The sequence below is a fragment of the Rhyacophila brunnea genome, unplaced genomic scaffold, assembly GCF_057557595.1.
Source record: "Rhyacophila brunnea isolate RB1 unplaced genomic scaffold, BYU_Rbru_1.0 scaffold_9, whole genome shotgun sequence".
Taxonomy (NCBI): Eukaryota; Metazoa; Arthropoda; class Insecta; order Trichoptera; family Rhyacophilidae; genus Rhyacophila; species Rhyacophila brunnea.
This window is the reverse complement of record NW_028233361.1, coordinates 27,371,132-27,394,735: the sequence shown is the minus strand read 5'-3', so window position 1 is coordinate 27,394,735 and position 23,604 is coordinate 27,371,132. Positions and strand designations below refer to the sequence as shown.

Below are 23,604 nucleotides of genomic sequence, written 5' to 3'. Positions count from 1 at the left end.
TATAAAAATCGATGTTTTTAAAAATAAATATAAAAAATATTAAAACGATGAATTAGTCAAAAATCTAAACGACAGAAAATCTATAACTTAATAAACTAAATTTTAATGATAATTATGACCATAAAATATAATGCAATAATAAGATTTAACCCTGCAACGAATTCACATTGTTTTACATTTTTTTACAATTGTAAGTTTATCTTTAAGTTAAAAAAAAAAATCTTTTTAATGTTTTCGGATAGATATTTATTAATTAATATAGTTGAAATTGTAAATTATCAAAAAAAAAACTCAAATTGCAAGCTTCGTATATTTCCGCTAGGTTCTCTGCTGGCATGCGTCTCCATCTTAAATAAAATAAAATAAAATATTATACGTATACTGGCTCACATGCATAGATATGATATATTCTGATAGTTGAATGTGGAAAAATCTTAGATTTTATATGGAAGTAATCTCAAAAGAGATATTGTCTGTAAATGCAATTTGAAGTTTGATCTCCGTCTATCGCAGGGTGTTCGTAAAATCGATGCAAAACGTGTTATTCGTTATTCAATACGCGCATATGGCTGGATTCTAGTCACGGAGACCGATTGGGCAAATGATGATATCCTTAGTGTGTTCATAAATTACTGTTTCCGGTTTACCCGGAGATGGTTGTAAACAGGGGATAACAGCTTTTTGATTTACGTCCAAGTGGATATATATATATTGGCCGCACTAATATAATATAAATATATGCCAATTCTCTACTACCTAGATATAAAATTTGATTAAGTTATTATTATACTTGGGAAACAACATATGAAAAATAAAAATGTCTTCATAAAATGTCGTTTTCTAGGCTTGACACCATTCTTATATATTAATTGTTACACAGGTCATAATGGATCATACTGCATATTTATAGTAAAGTCACTTTCATCGTATTTGACCCATTCTACCAGAATTTATATTTAATGACGCATACAAAACGTATACGACGATGTGGATTTTAGACTATTAAAACGTATTTCATTATCTTCGTTGATGGTAAGCTTATCTTATCGCTCAAAGTCATTAATCTTTTTTATTTATATAAATATATGTGACTCATATAAATAATAAATTATTACGATTGTTCAAACTATACTTAATTAATTCCACATATGGAACAGTCTAATAATAAATCGTCTCTGTTCTGGCAGAACACACTAACTGCAGAATGCTAGTTTTGAGTAATTTGACTTTGAAGTTGTAAAAATGTTTGAAATGGTCTATCATGTGAGTTTATTAAGTAATCGTAAAAAGGATGACTTTAAAATAAAGACTTTATTTATTAATAAAGTTTCCAGACGGTGAAGTTTGAAATAAGGAACATTTTGGTATAACTAACTCAATATATCATTTTTCGAATTGGTGTCTTCTGCCAGAACAGTGACGATAATATTATAGTGTATTGTTTTGTTTAGTTTGTCAAAATATTAAAAAAAATATCATTAATTACAGTTAAACACAATATTTAGTACTTAATCATTTAATAATGATCAAGCTCTGTTTCGTCCGCTTTAAAAGAACATTCTCATCAGTAAAGATAATTATATTGAACCAAACACATATATACTAATGCAATTAGTTGCGACTGGAGAACAGATTAATGAGATATAAATACGAAAACCAGTCGTTATGGAGCAAGGCTTTGAAGCCAATTTCTGTGTATTACTTGATGACGGTCAGTTCATAAAGTTAAAAAAATACACGAACCGCAGTGCCTTCAAATATTACTAATATTGAATGCGCGTTTTGTTTTTGTGACAAAATTTCTCACATTATGAAACAGACGTAACCATTGAAAATAAAATATTCTTTAACGTGTGTTTGAGTTAACCAATTTTTCTCCGCATTCAAGATTTATACCTTCTAAAAGCCCCACCCAGATGGCAACCCACTTATATTATTTTTGTATTCCCTGATTGCGACCATGGAAATCGTTATAATTATAAGAATACTTACTGCAGTCAGCTTCGTCCGTTCCGTCGACGCAGTCCACTGTCATGTCGCACCGGTGATGGGGCGGTATGCAGTACGTCTTGTTCCATACATACTGCCCGCATGTCAGCTGACCAGTTTCGCATTCGGGGGGCGCTAGAAAAAGAAAAAAAAACATTTATTTAAATAAAAATTATCTAAGTAATTATTTTGCTGAAAGGTATTATTAGTAAATTGTAAGACCAGGGAGAAGGTCTGTTTCCATCTAGAATTGTATATAACAAAAAGAATAATCAAAATACGAATTTTGCACAATTTAGACTAGTGACTAAGCGAAAATCATTCAATTAAATACGGTTACATGTAAATTGTACGTAAAACATTTCACCGTAGCACAGTTCGCCGTGAGCTTTCTATGGGTAGAGATGATCGTATACTATACGGTCTCCAATTTTATTAGATTCAATATGAACATTAATTCAATTTTCATAGCCAATTTTGGCAAAATTAATGAATTCAAGAGTGAAAACCTAACCTAACAAATAATCTAGTATATTGGATATTTTTAAAATTTGTTTGCCGCTGGCTTTCTGTAAATAGACAAGAACCGTGTTTTATTAAGATACGAATTTTATCTCTGTACTAAACGACCAAAAGAAGTTGGATGATCTTTAATATACGACCATATACAGAGAACTCATAAATAATGGGAACTGAAGTACACAACGGGTAAGGCAATAGCAGGTAACCGACTCGAGTAAGGAAGAATCCGGGTTAAACTTACACACGTGTCTAGAATACGTTTTACGTCGAATACTGAAAACTGCTCTCGGTTTATGCATTTACGCTCATTTAATGTTGGTGTATTACACACACTATTTCACGTGCATAATGCGTGCTTCATTTTCGTAGGACACTCACACACTCAAAAGCCTGCTTCACCATGCGGCGTATTGAATATAGCCTATCGGTATTCTATTTATTGTCTGTTCTGCGACCATATATTTCCGATACAACATTTCACGGTGAAGTGTGATAAGGCGAACTGCATACGTACATATTTCCAGCTACGATTAAATACATCTGAGTTAGGTCTTTTTTAGGTCCTTACAAAGCATAAACGACGTTTCTCGTACGTTAGGCTACAATCTAGGATTATGTATATGAAATTTGAAATGAGGTACACGAATTCAAATAGCTATGTAACATACGTATTTGAAATTCAAATGTTATAGATGTATTAATACTAAGATCGAGAAAAGCTTAACGAAACTGTCTGTAGTCGCAAATACCCAATAAATAATGACACGCAATTTTGAATAAATGTACTGACAGCGAAGATCGACTTCGAGTGTATTTAATCTATTGCAACATTCTGAGTGCATTTAAATAGAGTTACCCCAGGCGACTTTCAGTAAATATGCCTGAAGTGCAGTTCCTATTGCAAGAGAAACAGTGGCGCACATGTTAGTCCGGTGCAAGCTCATTAAAAAAATACAATTACGAGAAATGGAGAATCATGAATTATGTAAAATGATATCTGGTTATTAAATTTGGCATTTTCTTTCTTTATTAACCTACTATATCCCTTAAGGGGGGACATGCTCGTCGAAGGTCAAAATTGAGTTTTTATTGTATATTCAAACCATGATCCTGGACACTCCTTAAACGTTGTAGATGATCTATTTATATAATTTTAAAGCCTTATTATCCTTTATAGTTATTTTAAACATTTCATGACTGCATGAAGTATTTTTGTTACATAAAATAGTATTCTTTTAAACCTCTCGCTCTAATGTTTTAGAATATAGTCATATTTCGGTACATAACTGTGCAGTGGTGTTAAGATTTTTTACATTTATTAATTTTTAAACGCATTTATAAAACCATTAGCATAATTTATTACGAGATAATTTTTGTAAAATATTCACGATAAAAAATTATATTGATAATCTCTGTGATCCCAAATTTGACAAGAATTAGGCATTTTATTATTCAAAAAATCGGCAAGATTAACACATTTGAAGATGATTCTAAAGATATTTATTATAAGCTATGTCTTTGACCATTCAAGTGTGATAAACATCTTATGAATAATGATTGCTTTATAATAATTATTGACCTAAGAATAAGGTAGTGTTTTTTTGAAATACGCCATTTCTTTTGTCATTCCCCAGTAGTTAAGCTACAACATACGGCCGTAGCCATAAATTGACAAACTATAATTAAAGTAGGGAGTAAAATGATATTGACGCGCGTGTTTGAACATGTACCGTTTAAAAAAAAATAAAAAAAAATTCGGTTAGATACATGTTCAAACACGCGCGTTAACATAATTTTACTCCCTACTTTAATTATAGTTTGTCATTTTATGGCTACGGCCGTATGTTGTAGCTTAACCACTAGGGAATGACAAAAGAAATGGCGTATTTCAAAAAAACACTACCTTCTTCTTAGGTCAATAATTATTATAAAGCAATCATTATTCATAAGATGTTTATCACACTTGAATGGTCAAAGACATAGCTTATAATAAATATCTTTAGAATCATCTTCAAATGTGTTAATCTTGCCGATTTTTTGAATAATAAAATGCCTAATTCTTGTCAAATTTGGGATCACAGAGATTATCAAAATAATTTTTTATCGTGAATATTTTACAAAAATTATCTCGTAATAAATTATACTAATGGTTTTATAAATGCGTTTAAAAATTAATAAATGTAAAAAATCTTAACGCCACTGCACAGTTCTGTACCGAAATATGACTATATTCTAAAACATTAGAGCGAGAGGTTTAAAAGAATACTATTTTATGTAACAAAAATACTTCATGCAGTCATCAAATGTTTAAAATAACTATAAAGGATAATAAGGCTTCAAAATTATATAAATAGATTATCTACAACGTTTAAGCAGTGTCCAGGATCATGGTTTGAAAATACAATAAAAACTCAATTTTGACCTTCGACGAGCATGTCCCCCCTTAAGTCTTAAATTCACTTTTTAATTGACGACAAATACTATGATAAATTCTCCCACAGCGTAGGTATTTATTTTTAAGATTTTTTTACAACAAAACTCTACGTTTGGATGTCATCACTGGTTGTTTACGCTTCGAATGTCTCAGCAGCAGTTAGTTACCTAAGACTGAGGTTACCATTCAGTCAAGTGTGCTTCGAATGAATTTAACGAGTTTGAGTTAAGGGTACCCATTGGAGAGAGGAACATGTAGACTAATTGTGCCGGGCGACCAGGTCGAACGGTCCGATTGGCCCAACAAAGGATATGGTCTTGTATCAAAGAAATTTGTACGTTCTTCAGCAGTATGATGTCGCATTTTTTAATATGTGTATGTATGTGCCAAGTTTTATTAAATTAAATCATTTTGGTAGAAATCAATGATTGAATATATAATCTTGAATAAGTATCTATACATACATGCCAACATGCCCAACTTTTAAGCAAATTAAAAAAATAGTTGTTAAGAAGTCTTTCTGAAAAAAATAATATAATGGAAACACTGAGGTAATCAAAAGTTATAAAGAATTTACAATAAAAAGCATTTCAATACAAAGTAAATTTAACAGTTTTCAATTGAATAAAAAAATGTTCCAAATTCAAAAAAGAAAAACAAAAGTTTCACTTCGTAAATTTGACAATCGAAAACTTATAATATTCTGGTCCTCTAAAAAATAAACAAAGGAAATTGAATTTAACTATATCGGATAACAATAAAGTATAGAAGTTTTAAAAACAATACGTTGTCGCTCAAAGAAAAAGTATATTTTTCATTCGTATTACTTATATTTTAAAAGAACTTTTTTTGTATCATATTCGTGGAAAGAAATAATTTAGAAAATATTTGTCAGACAAGTCAGTTCAGTCATTATATATAATATAAACTTAAATCGGAAAATATTGACGGTGTTTAGGTATCTATATGGATTTTGCTAGACAAAGAAATATGCAATTATTGATATGTGCATCCTTAATGAAACTATAAATCAAGACAAAGTAGCGTAACTATATTTTTTTTTGAACAAACCCAACCTAATCTAACCTTAGTGTGTGATAATATGTATCGAAAAGCATCTCCCCCGACAGAAAAAGGTATTTAATATAATTGTCTACATGGGATAAACTGTTTCCGCCTAAAAAATGATAAATGGTCATGCGGTCTCTATAACCAAAAATAAGATAACATTCGAAGAAAAGAATAAATGTGATGATACGCAGTTATCATGTAAGTAAATGCAGGCAAATAATGCATAGAATAATATAAGAAGCAAAGTGAGTTGTTAGACAGTGTAAATAACTTCCTGTCTTGGAAGAAGTCCCATTTGGCTTTCTAGGGAAATATAATTCTCCTACATAGACACTAGTATGCGAATAGACTACAGTCTAAGGAAGAATAATATTTAGCATCAGTAGCTTAAGACTACAAAAGATATATTTTCTTATATGTACCTGGTACCTAATAATAAATCACATATAGGTACACAACCCAAATTGATTTGGATATATTACAATTTTGTGGGGTTTGGGAAAAAAACAAGTGGGTACTATTAAAAAAGGTTATGTTACGTTACATGCAATTGCATATAACACTCGATTAAAATATATCTATTCATACCTACATACAACACTATTCCCTATTTACTCTTTTTTTATTTAGTAAATTTGAATATTCTAATTAATTTAAAATTAAAATTCTATCAATTACGAGTACCATCGAACGATAGTGTTAAATTTATAAATTTGAATCAGTAGAATTATGCAGTACATATTTCACAGTTGAAAATTAATTTATGACAGACGTACGTACTTTTAGAAAATGATTTCAAATGTTTCTTTGATAATTTTAGACAAATGTTAACCTAATTGTGGTTTTACCGAAAGACTACATACTTATGATTGCACTTATACATGAGCAGAACCTTGTAATATAACAAATAGGCGTCTAAATATGTTGAATTTATTCGTAGTGAATCAAACTCTAAGTCATGCACACTCTAGCTAGCTAGAGTCTAGAACACGTCTGTCACAGCCAAGATAAGAACTACCATGGATGCTCTCAGCACAACTTTGAAGGGCGCTTCTCATTTGTTATGCTATAGTTTACGCCCGAAAAGATGTGGAGTGAAAAGTATATATAAATGTGAAATACTTTCATTCCATTCACTACATTGCTGAATTGTGTGGTTCCCCGCTCGTGTTCGAATGGAATTGATATACCTACAGATCAATTCCGTTTAATATCCGAGCAGAAAAATGTGTACTTTTCAAAGAAAAGGTCATAGACACTCGACACAGATCTGTAATAATCACCCTTATTGCGATGTAGGTGTTGTGTTTTCAGTATATAGCTATAACATGGAGATATTTCTTTTTATTTTAAATTAAAGTACCAAAGTAATAAAAAATATGTACTTATAAAAATTAACACAGTTTGGAAATTGTTTCTTATTAAAATGGAAGTAAAATTTATTTTCTCGTCATTTTCATCCGTATTTATCTGTTTATTACGGAAGAATAACTCCTTTACTCTGGTTCTGGTAGACTATAACTAAAATTTTAGAATCATCCTATTTTTTTTTTTTACATATTTCGTTGGTATAGTATAATAAGTCAATGCTGAATGGCTTTTGATATTGTATTTTCAATATGCTACTTGAATAAACCACGTCAATATTATGAAATCTTGGAATCAAAACAATATAATATTATAAAGGTAAGGTAAAACCCGTATCATAGCAACATTGAATCCATGAGTGTTTATCAATGAATATCATTATCACGTGCGTGGTTTACGAATAAATTATTAACCACGTAATATAAGAAAGATAATTTATTCAGAATAAGTGTCTACGTAAGTAATTAGATATGATTTACTAACTAAGTGAAATTAGTGAAATGCAAAAAAGTTAGGGTTTCAACACACATGTTTGTATAGTTAACGTCTTATGAATAAAAAAATATATATATTTGAAAGTTAGATATTTTTGTGAATATAACCAAGCTGAATATTATACGATCAGTTATCAAATATTCTAATTAACTATTTCTTTTATTCAACGAATAATTCACAAGATTTAAGAATGTACCATTTTACCGATTTAGAAGAGCGTTGATGAGTGGGTATTAAAAGTGGTCAATAGTTAAAGTTTGTAGCAATTAGTATGTCACCGCGTAGCATAGAGGTAATGCGCGGATGGGGCGTAAACCCGGGAGATGCAGGGTTCGATTACCTGTCGGGGTGGCTTACTTTTTTTTTCAAAATATTCTAAGTTTCAATAAATTAAAACTCTCATTGAATTGAAAGTAACAAACATCCAGAACCGTTTTATGGTTGGTTTTAAATCTGTGTATCCTCAGACGTATTAACTGTTAAAATATTATACTGATTTAATTCTGATATTATTACATAATCTACTACGATAAAAAAAACAACCGTGAAAGCATCAAACATTATATGACAGTTAGAATTTAAAAAAATCTGGTAAATTAAATTATAATATAAATATCCACCAAAGAATAATCTACAGTCGCCGATATTTTCTCATGTTTTTTTTACGAAGAAATATCGTATTATTTTGAAGATTATATGGAAAATACATAAATAAACAAATATGTAATACTAATATCAACCCTTGTTTTGGACATGTATCAAAATATAAATTACATATTCTATAAGTACACAACATACGACATGTTATTATAATATATCTGATCCCAAAGCATACAAGCGCACATCCAAATTACGGACATACAGTGTCATGTTCATAAAAGCAATTTAAATTTGAAAATAAAATTTAATAAAGCACGTTCATAATTGTTCCCACATGGAAACATTATTCGCGGAGACAAGGGTTCATTTTATGAAGAGAGCTGAGGGTCATTTATGTTTTTGTGCTTTCAGATATAATTAAATGTGATCGTGCAAAAACCCAACAAAACACAGCATAACCCGTAGTAATAATAAAATGAAATTAAAAATTTTATGTCCCATTTTCAATTATCATAAAACGACTTTGTATGACTTGAAATTCACTGAGTATAAGTCTTATGTAACGACCTCTGTTACTCTTTGTTGGATAATAAAGCTTAACCATTCAAACATTACAAATATTTAAATAGTAAGATCGCAAACAGTTCCGATTATTCCAACACTGTATTTAAAATGATTCCAATGTATAATATGTTATATGCACTGTTTTAGTATTCTTTCTTGAAGGCTGAATAGTACAAATCATTTAAGAAACATATGCACCTACATAATATGCAGTGGCAAAGACTCCATACTAGGCGATTATTTAAAGCCTACCTTCTTAAGAAAAATATTTTTTAATTGCATATTCACATATTTATATACTTAATCACAAAAAAATATTTTACCAACGAGAGATGTCGTATATGTAGGAATGTATTACAGTATTACACAGTTTATAAAACAACAGCAAAGGTATTAAAAAATATACCACAGCGCGCCGTAAATAAATAATAAACGCCGCGACGTCTCGACGTAAATAAATCTCCGATGATGTGTGAAATAATTCTGAATTTTTTCGTATGGACTTTACGTCTCGTAACCTCAGCAAGTCTGCTGATTTGTACGAAATAAGGTAAGCTCCTATCGCAGAGCCTAAAACATTCGCGCGTAATAATGTTGTCACGACTGCGCACTTTGTCCAAAATCATTAATAATTAGATAATTAAAAAAATAATTTCAATGGCGTTTAATCGAATATTAATAAATAAGTAAGTATAGATTGCTTTTATAATTTTTTTTTTATCTAATGATTTTTGATGATACATGTTTTGAAAAATACGTAATTTAAACACATCGCTCATTTTTATATCGTCAATGAGTTTTTAAAGTTTCATTGAATTAGTGTGTCGTTGTCATTTACTAGTGTGTACTGATAAATCCAGGGTTCCGGTCTAGCTCAGACAAAGTTCAATTCGAACCCTGGTATCACAATTTTTAGTTAGTAACTGGTAAACTGTCCTTTTTTTTAGGATTTGGGCTGGGCAAAATAACGCACCGGAATTAGTTTTATAACGGCAGGGTATATTTACGTGGATGTTATATACTTATTACATTGTTTTATAATTTGTTTTACGGAGGACAAAATTTCGTGAGTTCATTGCTTGACTGTTTTCCGACACTGACGCCATCTTGAAAATCGCTTTCAACGGTTTTTTTCAAGGCGACGTTGCAATATCTCCAACGGTCAAATTATGGCATTGTTGCCATTCAACATATTATTTTCTAACAACTCTTTTTCTTCTCCTTGCACTATCTAACATTCCTCTCTCTCAATTACAATACAAGTTATTTTTCCCATTCATTCTTTATACATGGTATTGCAATTTATTGGCGTTTTGTCTACACATTCTACTGACATGTTTCATACATTATTGTTAGCGACAGTTGGTCACTTTTTATACTGTTTAAGGGGTGAAGCCCAATTTCATTCGTCGTCTCGCATACTTTCTTATTTGTTCACACCTGGTCTTCCACGAACCGTGTCCTCAGCCTCAAAGACACGGGCCGTGGGACTTATTTCTGGAAAGAAACGTCCCTCTGGGTGGTCAAGGGTGCGGCTCGGTGCAGTTTATTTGACTACGAGGCCAAGGGCGTGTTCAGGCCACTCTACACCCCTAAAAGGTACTCTAGGTATAAGACCCGAAGTCCGAGGTCGTGACAGTACCTATTCATTAGTAGTAAATATCGTACTATTTTCGTAAGTATACCTGACAAGTGTGCTCTTTTTATCAGATCTCCACAGCCTACCTCTTTCCAAAAGTCACCCTTCGGCACTGATAATATGGATCAACCTCATTTACATGTCGGCCATAGTATTTTAGCCGGTAGATTAATTGGCAAAGCTGCTCGCCCGGATCGCGATGGATATGTGATATAATTACGAGGTTTAAGAAAATCTAAATATGTTTCTGTTGATACAATAAATTAGCTGTAATGCTAATTTATTGAAGTATAAAATAACTTTGAAACGAGAAATAATCAGACTATAATTTAATAAAATGTTATTATTCTATTCTTCATGAATAGAAATCTATTACACTACAAGTTTAATATGAGGTATGACTTTACTTCCATGAAGTGGTGCAAAACATCACGATTTAGCAATAAACCAAAATAAAAGTTGTAGATGGCTGGGTATTGTCTTGCATTACACATTCAATTTAACGTGATATAATGATTAATAAAAAATATTTGGATGTAAAAGTAAGATAAAAACTGTTGAACCATAGTAATCAATGTTAAGCCTGTAGAAGTATGATTTCATACAACGAATAAGCAAATATTTTTTCTGTAAGTAAATATGAAAAGAATTTGAATGGAGAGGGGGGGGGGTATAAGGTTTCCGTCAGGTAGAAAGGAAAACTCCCCTACGGACTGCCCAAAACAAATGTGTTTTGTTTGACTTGGAAACGAAAATATTTGACGAGTTCTGTCATTATAAAATAGTATGTGTTTGAAGAGAGGGGAAAATGTTGCATAATATTTGAATAATTTAGAATAGTTAGAGCTACTAAAAAATAATAAATCAGTGGATTTAAAAATGTATTTTTTTTGTTAATTATTAAGAACAGATAATAACCATATAAAGTTGGTACCTAATCCTATCATCACCATTCATTACCATTAGTTTACATACGCAATAATTATCATTTCCACGGTTAATAATTAATGAAGTTATCCAAATGGCTAGAATATCTTCATAAACCTTTCAATAAAATATTTTTCATGCTTTTCAAAATGTTCTTCATTATTTTAAGCAACACCAAAAATATAATATTCAAGTATAATTTAATTAATAATATTTTTTCAGTACGTAATGCAAATGATAGATAGCAATGCATTTTTTATTTGTTTTATTCATCTGTCATCGGTTTTAAGATATTGTTTTAAAAATAAATAATGCGCAGAAGACCCGTATGTATTTAAGACTTAACTTTTGAAATAAAATTATATAATACTATATTTTTTAATGTATATACCTACACCATTACGGACCTAATGATACCTGTGGCAATTACATGTTTAGATACACGCTTGTAAAAATGTCATATGTATTACAATGGTTATTACAATTCAATAATAACTATGTTGTCAGGATTATTTTTGATTCGATTATTGTTTAAACTAAAATGTCGATATGTATTTTATAATGAGGCGACAGCATCGTTTGCTTCATGGAAAACTCCCCTTGCTTAAAAAGTTGTAATATTTGTATTCGTTCCTTCATTCGCTGACTTTTATAATGTACCGCCCCTATGCAAAGTATGACTTGCTTACCCCCACGAGACGTCACTACATATTATGTATACTAACTATATTGACCTTGGCGTTTAAATATTATTACATTTTAGCAAGCTTTTACATTAACTCAGATAAAATCTAAGAGCTTCGAAAATAACAAGTACTTACATACTTAAACAAGTATTGCTAATATCGAGCTTATTCATTGAAAGTAAATTGTACTTACTAAGTCTTATGTTACGAAAATCTGGCATTAACTATTTAACTTAGTATGTTTACATATTAAGAATATTATGAGACGTCTGTTTAAAAGCTTTCATTGGACGGATTCCAAAATAAAATAAAAACAACTTCTGCCTAAATACTATAGTATGTTGAATCGAGTGGATTTTATTTTGACAATTTGTGATAAAAATCGGTTTATTTGTCATCACAAACAAGCTAAAGCTGGTAAACTCGGTATCATTATTTTGGTCTATACTAATACTTGAAGAAGCTTTGTAAAATTGTAGTATTCCAGCCATATCGATATTAGGTATTTTTAGTGTGGTATATAACTGATGGCCATAGACAATTTACATTTTGTAACTTGGTATACTGAAACATGGTTGCATCGTTTATATCCTTTATTATTATTATCGCTAATATGACATACATGATAATTGAGGTTGTTGATAGAAATATTCTAATTAATTAGGAATTATTCTTATCAGTTTTGGTCAATCCACTGCTGAATCAAGGCCTACGCGTAGACCCTCCAGCTCTTCCATATCAGTGTTTTGACTTCACGGACAGTAGGTACTCTTTATACACAATGAAAGGTGTAATTCAGGAGTAATTTGCTATAGTTTGGGGTGTTTACATAATTGATGGGATATGTCTCTTCACATGGTGTTACATTTATACTACAGTGTTTTGTAAATAAGGTTACTAAGGTACTAATTAAAATCTTACAAGTAAAAATCGTGTCGAAATGGAAATGCAAGTAATAATATTATTGATACAATGATTTACGAAATTGACTTTTTATTAATCTAAAATTGGGGGTCCCGCCAAAATGGCCCGAACCAAAACCGCCCGGACATTACCGCCCAGACATTGCCGCCAAAACAATTTAGAAATGAGACAATTTTTATTTTTACATAATATTATATTTTACATACAAAAATTAAAAAAAACCTATGTATAAAGATTAAATTTTTTTTTATTTAAAATTTAATTTCAAAATTGTGTGCTAATCTTCTTAAATATTCTAAATTAGAAATACTACAATACAAAGGCATTAACTAAGTGTTAAAAGCTGATGATTTTAGGTTATTACTATACTAACAGCTGAAACGGATTAAATGTCAAATTACACTGATTATTGTAAGTACCTATGTAAATTTCTATCGATACCCAATTCGAAAAACCAAAAAAGCACTTGTTTTATATTATATTGTTGTATTTTTTGCGGACGGAATGTTCGGGTGGTTTTGTCGGGGTGCTCTAAAATTTTCATATTTTTTACGGATGCAGGCAATACAGTATTAGTAAGAAGTTTGTTATAAACAAATCCGAAAACTTGCAGTTAATTTCAACATAAGTCTACGATGGTCATTTTTATGAACGGCTTCCCTTTCATATAATATTTAGACCCCGTCTGCTTTTTTTTTATTAAATACTTGGTAACATTGGTAACTAGTAGACATTAATTTAAAAGCTCGAGTTTCAAAATTTGCCAGGCAGAACTATGCCTACTCGTGTTGAAAAGCAACATCCTTAAACTTTGCCAAGTAAGTATAATACCGATCTTGTTTTTGCAAGTTCGCAAACTTTTGTGGTTGAACTTCGTGACACAAGACGTTGATTTAGTCGGGTAATTTCCCGGAATTTATTTTTAATTCTCAAGTATTTATATTTAGTTTATTTATTCAGCAATTTATTTCAGTTATCCATGGCGGAAATTTCAATACATCATAAATATTATTTTATTTTATTACTTAACAACAAGACTTGTAGTTATATTAGATTATAGCTAAGATTAGAGTTGGGTTTCGGGAATTTCCCGACGGGAATTCTCGAGAATTTTTCGAGATTTTGAGTCCTAAATCTCGAGAATTGAAATTTTTCTTTTGAAAGAATCTTTTCTCGGGATTCGGGATTTCTTTATTATCAAATATTAATCGCAAAAACGATTTTCTACATGAAAAAAAAGGACAGAAAACACAAAACGTTCAAAGACTGATCGGGGCATTTAACACAATTGAGCCAACGTCGACTCAAAATGAGCACAATTTTTGCAACATCTGGGAATTTTGTATATCAAAAGCGTACGCGATTGACAGTCTGTGGTTTTTGAAATTCCATTTTAATAAGTAATGTTTTGAAATATTTTTGTTTACCTACTTCTATTTTGTTTGTCTTCTTACATAAATAAAAAAACATATTTTTTGGAATTTATCTGTTTTTACACTGATTTTAGGATTTTTACATGATTTTTTAAATTTCCCGATATCTCGAGAATTTTCGAGAATTTTTTTCTGGAAATCCCGAATCTCGAGAATTCAATATTTCATCATTTCGGGAAATACCGAATCTCGAGATTGAGATTTTCTCGGGAAAAAACCCAACTCTAGCTACGATCAAGAGCAGTGTAAGTTCTTTCATGAGTCTGCCGTAGTCAGATTTATAAAAATCCAACGTCTAGCTCGATGTATGTTTCTGAACAAAATCATATAATAGTATGTTCAATTCAATATAAACCATTTTATTAAAAATTATATAGTTAAATTGACACTACTGAAATGTTGTGTGTTACTGCGTCTAGTACGTAAGGTTTTCATCCGAGGACTCGAAGTTTGATACTCAGTGAGGTCACAATATGTTTATGTGATTTTATCGAAGTGTATGGGATTGATTGTTTTTCTTCTATTACTAAATACACTACTGTCATTGGGTCGCTTGGCCTGTTGTAGTATTAAAAAGAATATAAGTACATTTATAATATATATATACGCGATTCTAAATAGTCATTATATGAGTTATTTTTGAACCATTTGTTAAATAATAATCATAAGCCTTTTTTCGCTTTGCTTAAAGTTAAAGTATACTTTTCATAAAATTTTCTCGTGAAAGGCTCATTTCCAATCCGACTTTTTCCTTCGTTGGAGGTAATTTCCACACACGTGTAACAGGGTAGCATAGATAATGAGGGGTAATTGGAGACCTTTTATACGTTACTTATTCACAAATGTAAATGCGTCGGAAATTAAAACTTCAGCGCGGACTTTGCGAAAAACATTTACGGAGAATGGTACAAAAACCGTTTGATTCATTACATGTGAAAGAAATTACAAATTCACCAGTACCAATTAAATGGACTAAACTGAATACAAAGAATTTCGTTTAAATGGAGTATAACTTCTTGTCAATTATTATTGCTAGCTAGCCATCTATTTAATTATACAGTAGTATAAAAAATTCAGTAAATATGGGATATTTTATCGCTTTTTATTATTTATTATTCTTGTTAAACCTAAATTATTTTGGCAGAGGGATGCATTTTGGATTGTTCCATGGAGTCAAGTATGCACCTGGGATAGTAAATGTTAAATAATAAATGTAAAGTAAATGTTAAATATAATTAATTCTAAATCATTTATGTTTTTTTTACTATCCCATTAAGTCCCAGGATTCGCCCTTCAGCATCTTCGAGTACTATGCACACTCGTAACATATATTATTACCACAGTCTATTAAGTTTCCAACACTTTACGTAGATAGATGGTGTTTATACTTGATTATTGAATTGTAGTCTTCGCGTTCTTTTATTGTAATTTTTTTTTACACAGTGCCAGTGTGAATTTTCCATCGCAAAAATGACTCAAATGGAGTATACAACTCAAGTTCTATCAAGTACCTACTCTCAGTCGATAGTATTAATTTTTAAACATAACATTTTTCATTGTTGAATGTATAACAATTGATGGTAGATATTTTTTTCTATATTAATACTAGAATTACAACATGATTAGATTTAGTTTTAACTTGTCTGGACTTAACCGTGTTCGGACTCGTACTAACATCCTGTCAGATTATTTATCCTATTTTCATTCATTCTTCACTGTCTTTTTTATCACTGTATTTTTTGTTTGATTTAAGTGTACTACCTGTGTCCGCTTGTTATTAGGACCATCAGTTCTTCATTTATGTTATATCTCACTAGGGGCGGCAGGTTATATGAAAGTATGGTGAAAAAGTATGGTGTGGCAGGCTGGTAATCAAGTTGCGGCAAAATTTCCACGTTAACATAATATTATATGGGTACGTTATAATGACCAAAGTAAATCCTCCGTGATGGCCGGAATTTTTTTTTATCGCGTCGCTATTCCCTGTAAGTTGTCGGTTATTGTTGGCCTGCTTCATTCAGTTGTATGAGAAAGCCGAATTCTTGCCCATCTTTTTATTTAATACATCTATGATATCTCATAAACATATTGTATTCTTCAGTGATTAATCCTGTTGGCTGGTCTAAATAAATAAATTCGAAAAACAATCCAATTTTCTGCTGGTTTTGACAGTCGTAAAACTGTTGATACATAAAAATGAGCAGCAACGAGAAAGAATTTGCTTGCAATGATAAAATAAAGACCATTATTTAATTATACAATTTCTTTTATTTTGTTAACTGTCAATTCATGGTGGAACTGGATTGTATTGTTGCTACGCAATTTTTTGTAGTACTTATTCCACTTTTAAAATAATGTAATTATTAATTAAAGCTATGGCATCTTAAAAATACGAATGTTATTCACAATTCAGAAATATCAAAAAAGACATAAACATGAAATTGGAGAAAGAGCAAAAGCAAAATGATGATGCTATTTTTATTTAATTTAAATATTGTTTTTGAGAATCCGAGCAGTATTAGTTTTTTTTTTTTAATAAGTTGGTTGATATAATAATAATTATAAGTTTTATAATTTCGAATTTAAACAGATTATTATTCTCGCTTCTGAAAAATTATGTCAACACTATTCGTAATTCAAATTTAGTTTCATAATACACAACACACAACTTTTAATTAGATACCTGTTAAACAATTAATAAATTTGAAAACACTATTAACTTTATCAAACTCAGGTAGAAGTTTTAACATACAGCATCGCATTGCATTGGCGTACGTCAAGAAAGTTTTTGGAAACTGATTTACATGACAGAAATGGAAAATTTAAAAAAATAAAGATATAGGAGACGAACTAGAATTCTTTTGATATTTTAAAAAGGTCCGGCAAGCTCACTCCTGAGATAATATTACAATAATTACTCAACCAAATTCATTTCCCATAGTGATCCATTTATAAGTATAGAGCAGGTATGTCAAACGCGTCGATCGAGTCGTGAAACGTAAAAAGCGTGTACATTCAGTTGCAATATAAATTATAATACAATTTCATTTAATTTTCAAGACCGCATGACGTCATTGTATTGCACCACTCCCGCATGAGTGAGAGAAAGTGATTATGTGAATCCCCGCGCTTTAGACTTAGGCATATTTTTTTCTTTACCGTCGCGCACTGAGACTTAGCAGTTTCACGAAAATTGAGAAATTGAGTTCTTATTTATTATGAGGACTTATTGCTGTTTTTTAAAAAATTGTAACTCCTTAGTATCTTCAACCAAATATAATACGTTTGTTTAAGTTGAAGAATTACATCGGTCTGGTAGATCACTGCCAGTTTTGATACTGTATAGTAAATCACAGCCTACTTTATGTTGGATAATTGACATGCCTCGGGGGTATCATTATTGATCCACAAATGGTGCGAAATTATTGTGCAGTTTATACGGATTAAGTATAACCAAAGTTCAGCCATCATCAAAACTAATCACCTCTGATCTGACAAACACTAAAAACCGCATATTAATTAATAATCCACCCACGGTTGACTGGTGATTGATTGGACACGAAGCTAAAGCGTTATGCAATGGAAAATTTGGCTATTTTCGCATTAAGCCAACAATACAGCCGATAAAATATTAATTATTATAATGCCGCTTAGACCACAGTAAAATAGGATTGAAAAGAAAAACCGAAAATTATTTGATAGTATATAATCAATAGTTATTATACGAGTTGACGTATTCAAAATTCATATAAATCGGTCAATATAGTTAATAAAAAAATACTACCTTATTCTTAGGTCAATAAAATCTTGCCCATTTGTTGAATTATAAAATGCCTAATTCTTGTCAAATTTGGGATCACAGAGATTATCAATATATTTTTTTATCATAAATATTTCACTATAATAATGTGGAGATAAATTTTACCAATGATTCTATAAATGCTTTTAAAAATTAATAAATATAAAAAATCTTAACACCACTGCACATGGATGTACAGAAATATGACTATATTCTAAAACATTAGAGCGAGAGGTTTAAAAGAATACTATTTTATGTAATAAAAATTCTTTATGCAGTCATCAACTGTTTAAAATAAATATAAAGGATAATAAGGCTTCAAAATTATATAAATAGATTATCTACAACGTTTAAGGAATGTCCAGGGTTATGCTCTGAAAATAGCATAAAGCCTCCATTTTGACCTACGCTGAGGATGTGGGCCGTTAAGTATTAAAGGTAGGTAGGTACGATGTAGTGTAAATTAATGAATTAATGTGCACATTATTATTTGGCATATTATATTGTAGCTTGGCTAGAAGAATGGCGTCATACATCGGTACCAGTGGCGAAGACTCCATACTAGGCGTTTATTTAAAGCCTACCTTCGTAAGAAAAATATTTTTTTATTGTAGGTATATTGACGTATTTATATAATCATTCGATTATTTTATATTCTATAAAAATAATTTAATTTTACAAAAACATCTGTTGTATATGTTGGAATGTATTATAATTAATACAGATTACAGAAAAATCTGTCAAAGGTTTAAAAAAAAAATCCACATCGGGCCATCTGTCTTTGACATATTTATCAAATTATTCGGTCAGGAATGGTGATGGTTTTTTGTATGAACTTTACGGCACGTGACTTCAGTCTGTCTATCGCATTGTATATAACCAAGTACACTGGTATATATTAGCACATTTGCGAAAATTTAATGGTAACTTTGGCTTACGATTTTTCAGGTAGTTTTCAATAATTAAAAAATCACGTTTTTTGTTTGAATACCTAACAAGATCAGACCAACAATTTATTCCATCAAAATACAAGTTAGAATAATGAGCCGCACCGTGCCTGTCCGTATGACTTCTGACATATGACATCAGCATAATATAATGACTTAAAATATTGTAAGGATTAAGGTTATACTGTTCGAAGAAATTAAGTTGAATACATGGACTTCAAAGTTGAATATGCGATTATACATTTTTCATTACTGCTAACATTCTGTAATTATTGAGGTCTTGGCCGAACAAAAAGAGTAAAATTATAATATGTAATGATTAATGAAAATAACAACAATATTATATTATAATATATATAATAGTACTAGAAGTCCGTGGAGTTTAATCTAACTGGAAAAATAACGTGTAAAGAACTTCGCAACAATAAATGTTGGAAAGTATATGGCGAAGCGAAAAATGCTCCGAATTATATTTATATTATTCCTTTAATCCTCACCTCATAATGTCCTCTAAATCTATAGTATTTAACGAATTGAAAAAAAACATTATACACATTGTGTTTCACATGACGTGAAGCACAGTTACACCAGTTTAGCAATTAGATTACTGCTGACAATACGGATTATCGCGGCCATAACAAGAAAATGTACGTGTAAACATGTATTAGCAAGCAAGTTGCAGGATTGCATGCATGAATCAAAAAAGTTCGGAAGCTTCTGAATTTTTAAGCGGCAGTTGGATTTGTTAGATATTTGCGCCTGCGCAGTAGAACGATAGTGGTGAACCTGACGGTAAACAAGAGACCCATTTTGTGGTTAACCGATTTTCACTACCTGTTAAATAGTCAGCAGTTTAAAATACACACTATTGCTGCACGTAAATCCAATCCATGCACGTGTACAGGCGCTCTAAGGTTGAGTGCAATAACCACTGTTCATGGACAAAATCATGAAAATCAATTTCTTTTAGAACATATTATGTAACTGTTAATTTACTGTACCTATCTTAAAATAATAATTAAAGGAGTACTATAAATAATCAGAAGACACGATTTTTTTTAATGAACTGTACTTTTCTTACATTTTGTATTGTACAAACGGAATTAACTTAAATATTAAATTTGATACTGTGTTGAAAGATATTATGAAACTCCCATAAAATACATACAAAATATAGCCTGGTCTAAATTTGCGATACTTATAACTGATATTATGAATACTGCGTGTCATATCCCAGACCTGTCCTGACGAAGTGCACTAAATGAAAATACATACCTACATAAGATATACCCCGCCAATATATATCATTTTGGCGTTTAAAAGCTTCTGATGAATATGGGTGACGTAAAAAAAAACCAAAACAATACTGTCCTGCGTCATTAATATGGATCAGAATGCTAAACACTCAGTAAAGAGGGTAAGAAAAAGATACATATCTTCAAAAGGAGAGTCCTGGAAAGAGTCCTTGTAAATGTTAGAGAAAATGCCATTTGGGTATAAGTATAGCATTGGCGTGCGGTTCATATATGTTATAGATGCGGCGCATGTTTAAATAAATTAATCCTAGATATTCATATGAAATATGCATGTGATCAAAAATATTAACTCAGTAAAAGCGTGGGTATGGACAAATATTATCATAATATATTATAACATATTACTTATTATGTCGCTGTGATAATTGCTTGCATTGTCAGTGTATTTGAAGTATGAATCAAATCAGTTGTTAATCATTTTACAAAATATACACCGTTCACGTAAATTCCGGATATGTAGATATTCAGTTCAAGTATAAAATGCTTACACAGTACCTCAACCACATTATGAGACAACAAACGTACATCATTCCCTAACTTGTCATCCAAGGAAAGATCAACGGTAACATGGTGTGTAAAACTCCCACCTCCGCTCCCGTTATGTATATGCAGCCACGTCATACGCGGCCGGCTAACATAACCCTTACGTGTGCCAGATCAAAGAATTTAAGTCCTCATTTTGTCCCGAGCAGAGCCGCACGGGACTGGTGATGCAACCTTGCACCGAAGTGCGAATGCATGATGTTAATTTATATGGCAACTATCAGAGTGACTTTAATTTGAAGAGTCGCAAGTGGAGTCGAGAGTGTCCCGCCCCCCGTACGCTCTGGCGAATTTAGTAAAGGCCGCAAAATTGGCCTCGGTTGCCACCATGTCCGCGTGTCCTATTAGGCCCGAATGGGGTCAGACCCAGACCAACGGTAAGCGTACTAGAGAACGACGCTACGTTTCATGGCTTAAGAACTTCCGTGATTGGAATGAGTACCACTCCACTGCACCTTTACGGGTAGCAGATGATAAGGCAATGTCCTGGTGGTGGCCAATCTCCGCTAGGGGATGGCGCGATATGAAGATAGAATGTTTTAATACCTATGTAACGGCTAAATAGCTATTTTTCTGGATAACATCACTTATGATGAAGAGTATGCCTAATCTTAAAAGTCACCACACGCTATTGATGTCTAGGTAGGTATTATAAAGAGCTATACTCAGTTTACAGAGGCGAAAAGATCATGCGGTAATTATTTTTAAATGGAGTTACTAGATCGGCCATGTTCACAGGATGTCATATGAGTCCTAGGTGGCCGAAACTTGTAGAGGTTTTACCCAACTCTACAACTGACACGTTATTGTATGTGCTAATGTTTAGAGAGTCAGAGATGACAGTTGTCTAGATACCTTCAATATAAGTAGAGCTGACAACGGCACTCAGCCCTTTTCCAAATTATCAAGTTAAAAGAATCAGGATAAACCTTCACACTTAAAAACATAGTTTAATATAACTTCATTCTATCTGCCGTGTAATACCATTAATGTATTTGTGCCATATAAACGATGTAAATACTCACGCATGTTTTTCCTTCAACGGGCAGTGTTGCATTGGGTCGTCCTAGATGGAGAAAGTTTATAGAGGAAAGTAAAATAATATTGATAATAGCAATTAAATAAATAATAATAATAAAAGACAATAAACAATAATTAGGACTGCCTCAATTGCATTCAAGCTAATGATGTCAGTTATTCGCGGACGTTGATGGATACCTTCGTTCGCCATACGATGCACCCCTATAGTGACGTCTCGTGGAGGTAGGCAGATTGAGCTTCGCTTGGGGGCAGCAGTTGCCCAAAAGGCGGCAAATCGAGGAGAATCATTAGGTATATATAGAAATACCTTAGTAATAACGGAAACATAAAAAAAAACAAAAAAATTAAGCTCACTAGTTGGAAACAAAGGGTACTATAAAAGTTTTTACAGCAGGCCTATGTTTATAACTGGTGATATGAAGTCACCCGACGACATTACGTAATTGTGACGTAAGCCAATACACGCTCGAGGCAAGCCGCCCAACGCACACTGCTCAACATTGATATTATTATACTGAAACACATATTTGTGTATGGGGACAATGGATAACGCCAGTATTTTAGTAGCGTTATTTTCTCAAATGCTATTATCACTCCGGTAGTACGTCACAATGATGTCATATGACGTCATGTCGACCGGGCGACTTCAACTCGCAAGTTCTAACATAAGGCTCCAGGACTTAGATTTTTAATTTTTCGCTTTGTCAGGTTGGCGATGTCTAGTTTACGTCCGCTGTCATTCGATGGCATGGAACAGCAATGACATGTCCATACCTAATTTAAAATTTATCCAAATATGCCTCTCGCGAGTTTAGGAAGTTGTCAGGTGTATTTTTAAATGTAACTATCTGAAGCCATAGACTCGCAATATTGTCTATTGAAGCAGAGATGGTATGTAAATTGGATTTAGCGGTATATATCTTATTATCTTGTGTCTATACAATACGTTTCTTAGATATTGGAGTCATGAAAGGATGATAAAAAGTATTGTATAAAAAAATGTGGCGGCATTTTGGCACTGCCTGGGGGCGGCTTTTGTCAAGGGACGTCACTGCCCCCCTGGTACCGTTAGGACTATGGATGATTTTAATCAGGTGATCAAAAGGCTATTCTGGTTAAATCCCCGGCCGGGTTATCTGACAAGAAATTAATTCGCGACGGCCGCGGGATGGATGTTGATTGATTGAAAAAGCCGTACGGCGGAAAAACTGGTAATTTTTCATACGTTCCATACAACGGAAAGGGGTGGAGGCGAAGCACGTACGTGATTGGTCCACGGATGTGATAAACAAACTGGAGCGAATAT

The 23,604-nt window shown here is 31.9% G+C and overlaps 1 protein-coding gene across 1 annotated transcript in view; it reads right to left on the bottom strand.

The window, feature by feature from the left end:
* The window catches only part of mgl (low-density lipoprotein receptor-related protein megalin), a 625,899-nt gene that overhangs the window by 88,608 nt on the left and 513,687 nt on the right, over positions 1-23,604 (bottom strand). The window contains exon 4 of the mRNA XM_085959678.1: positions 1,993-2,124. Coding sequence (XP_085815804.1) covers positions 1,993-2,124 — 132 coding nt within the window. The remainder of the gene's footprint in view (positions 1-1,992; positions 2,125-23,604) is intronic.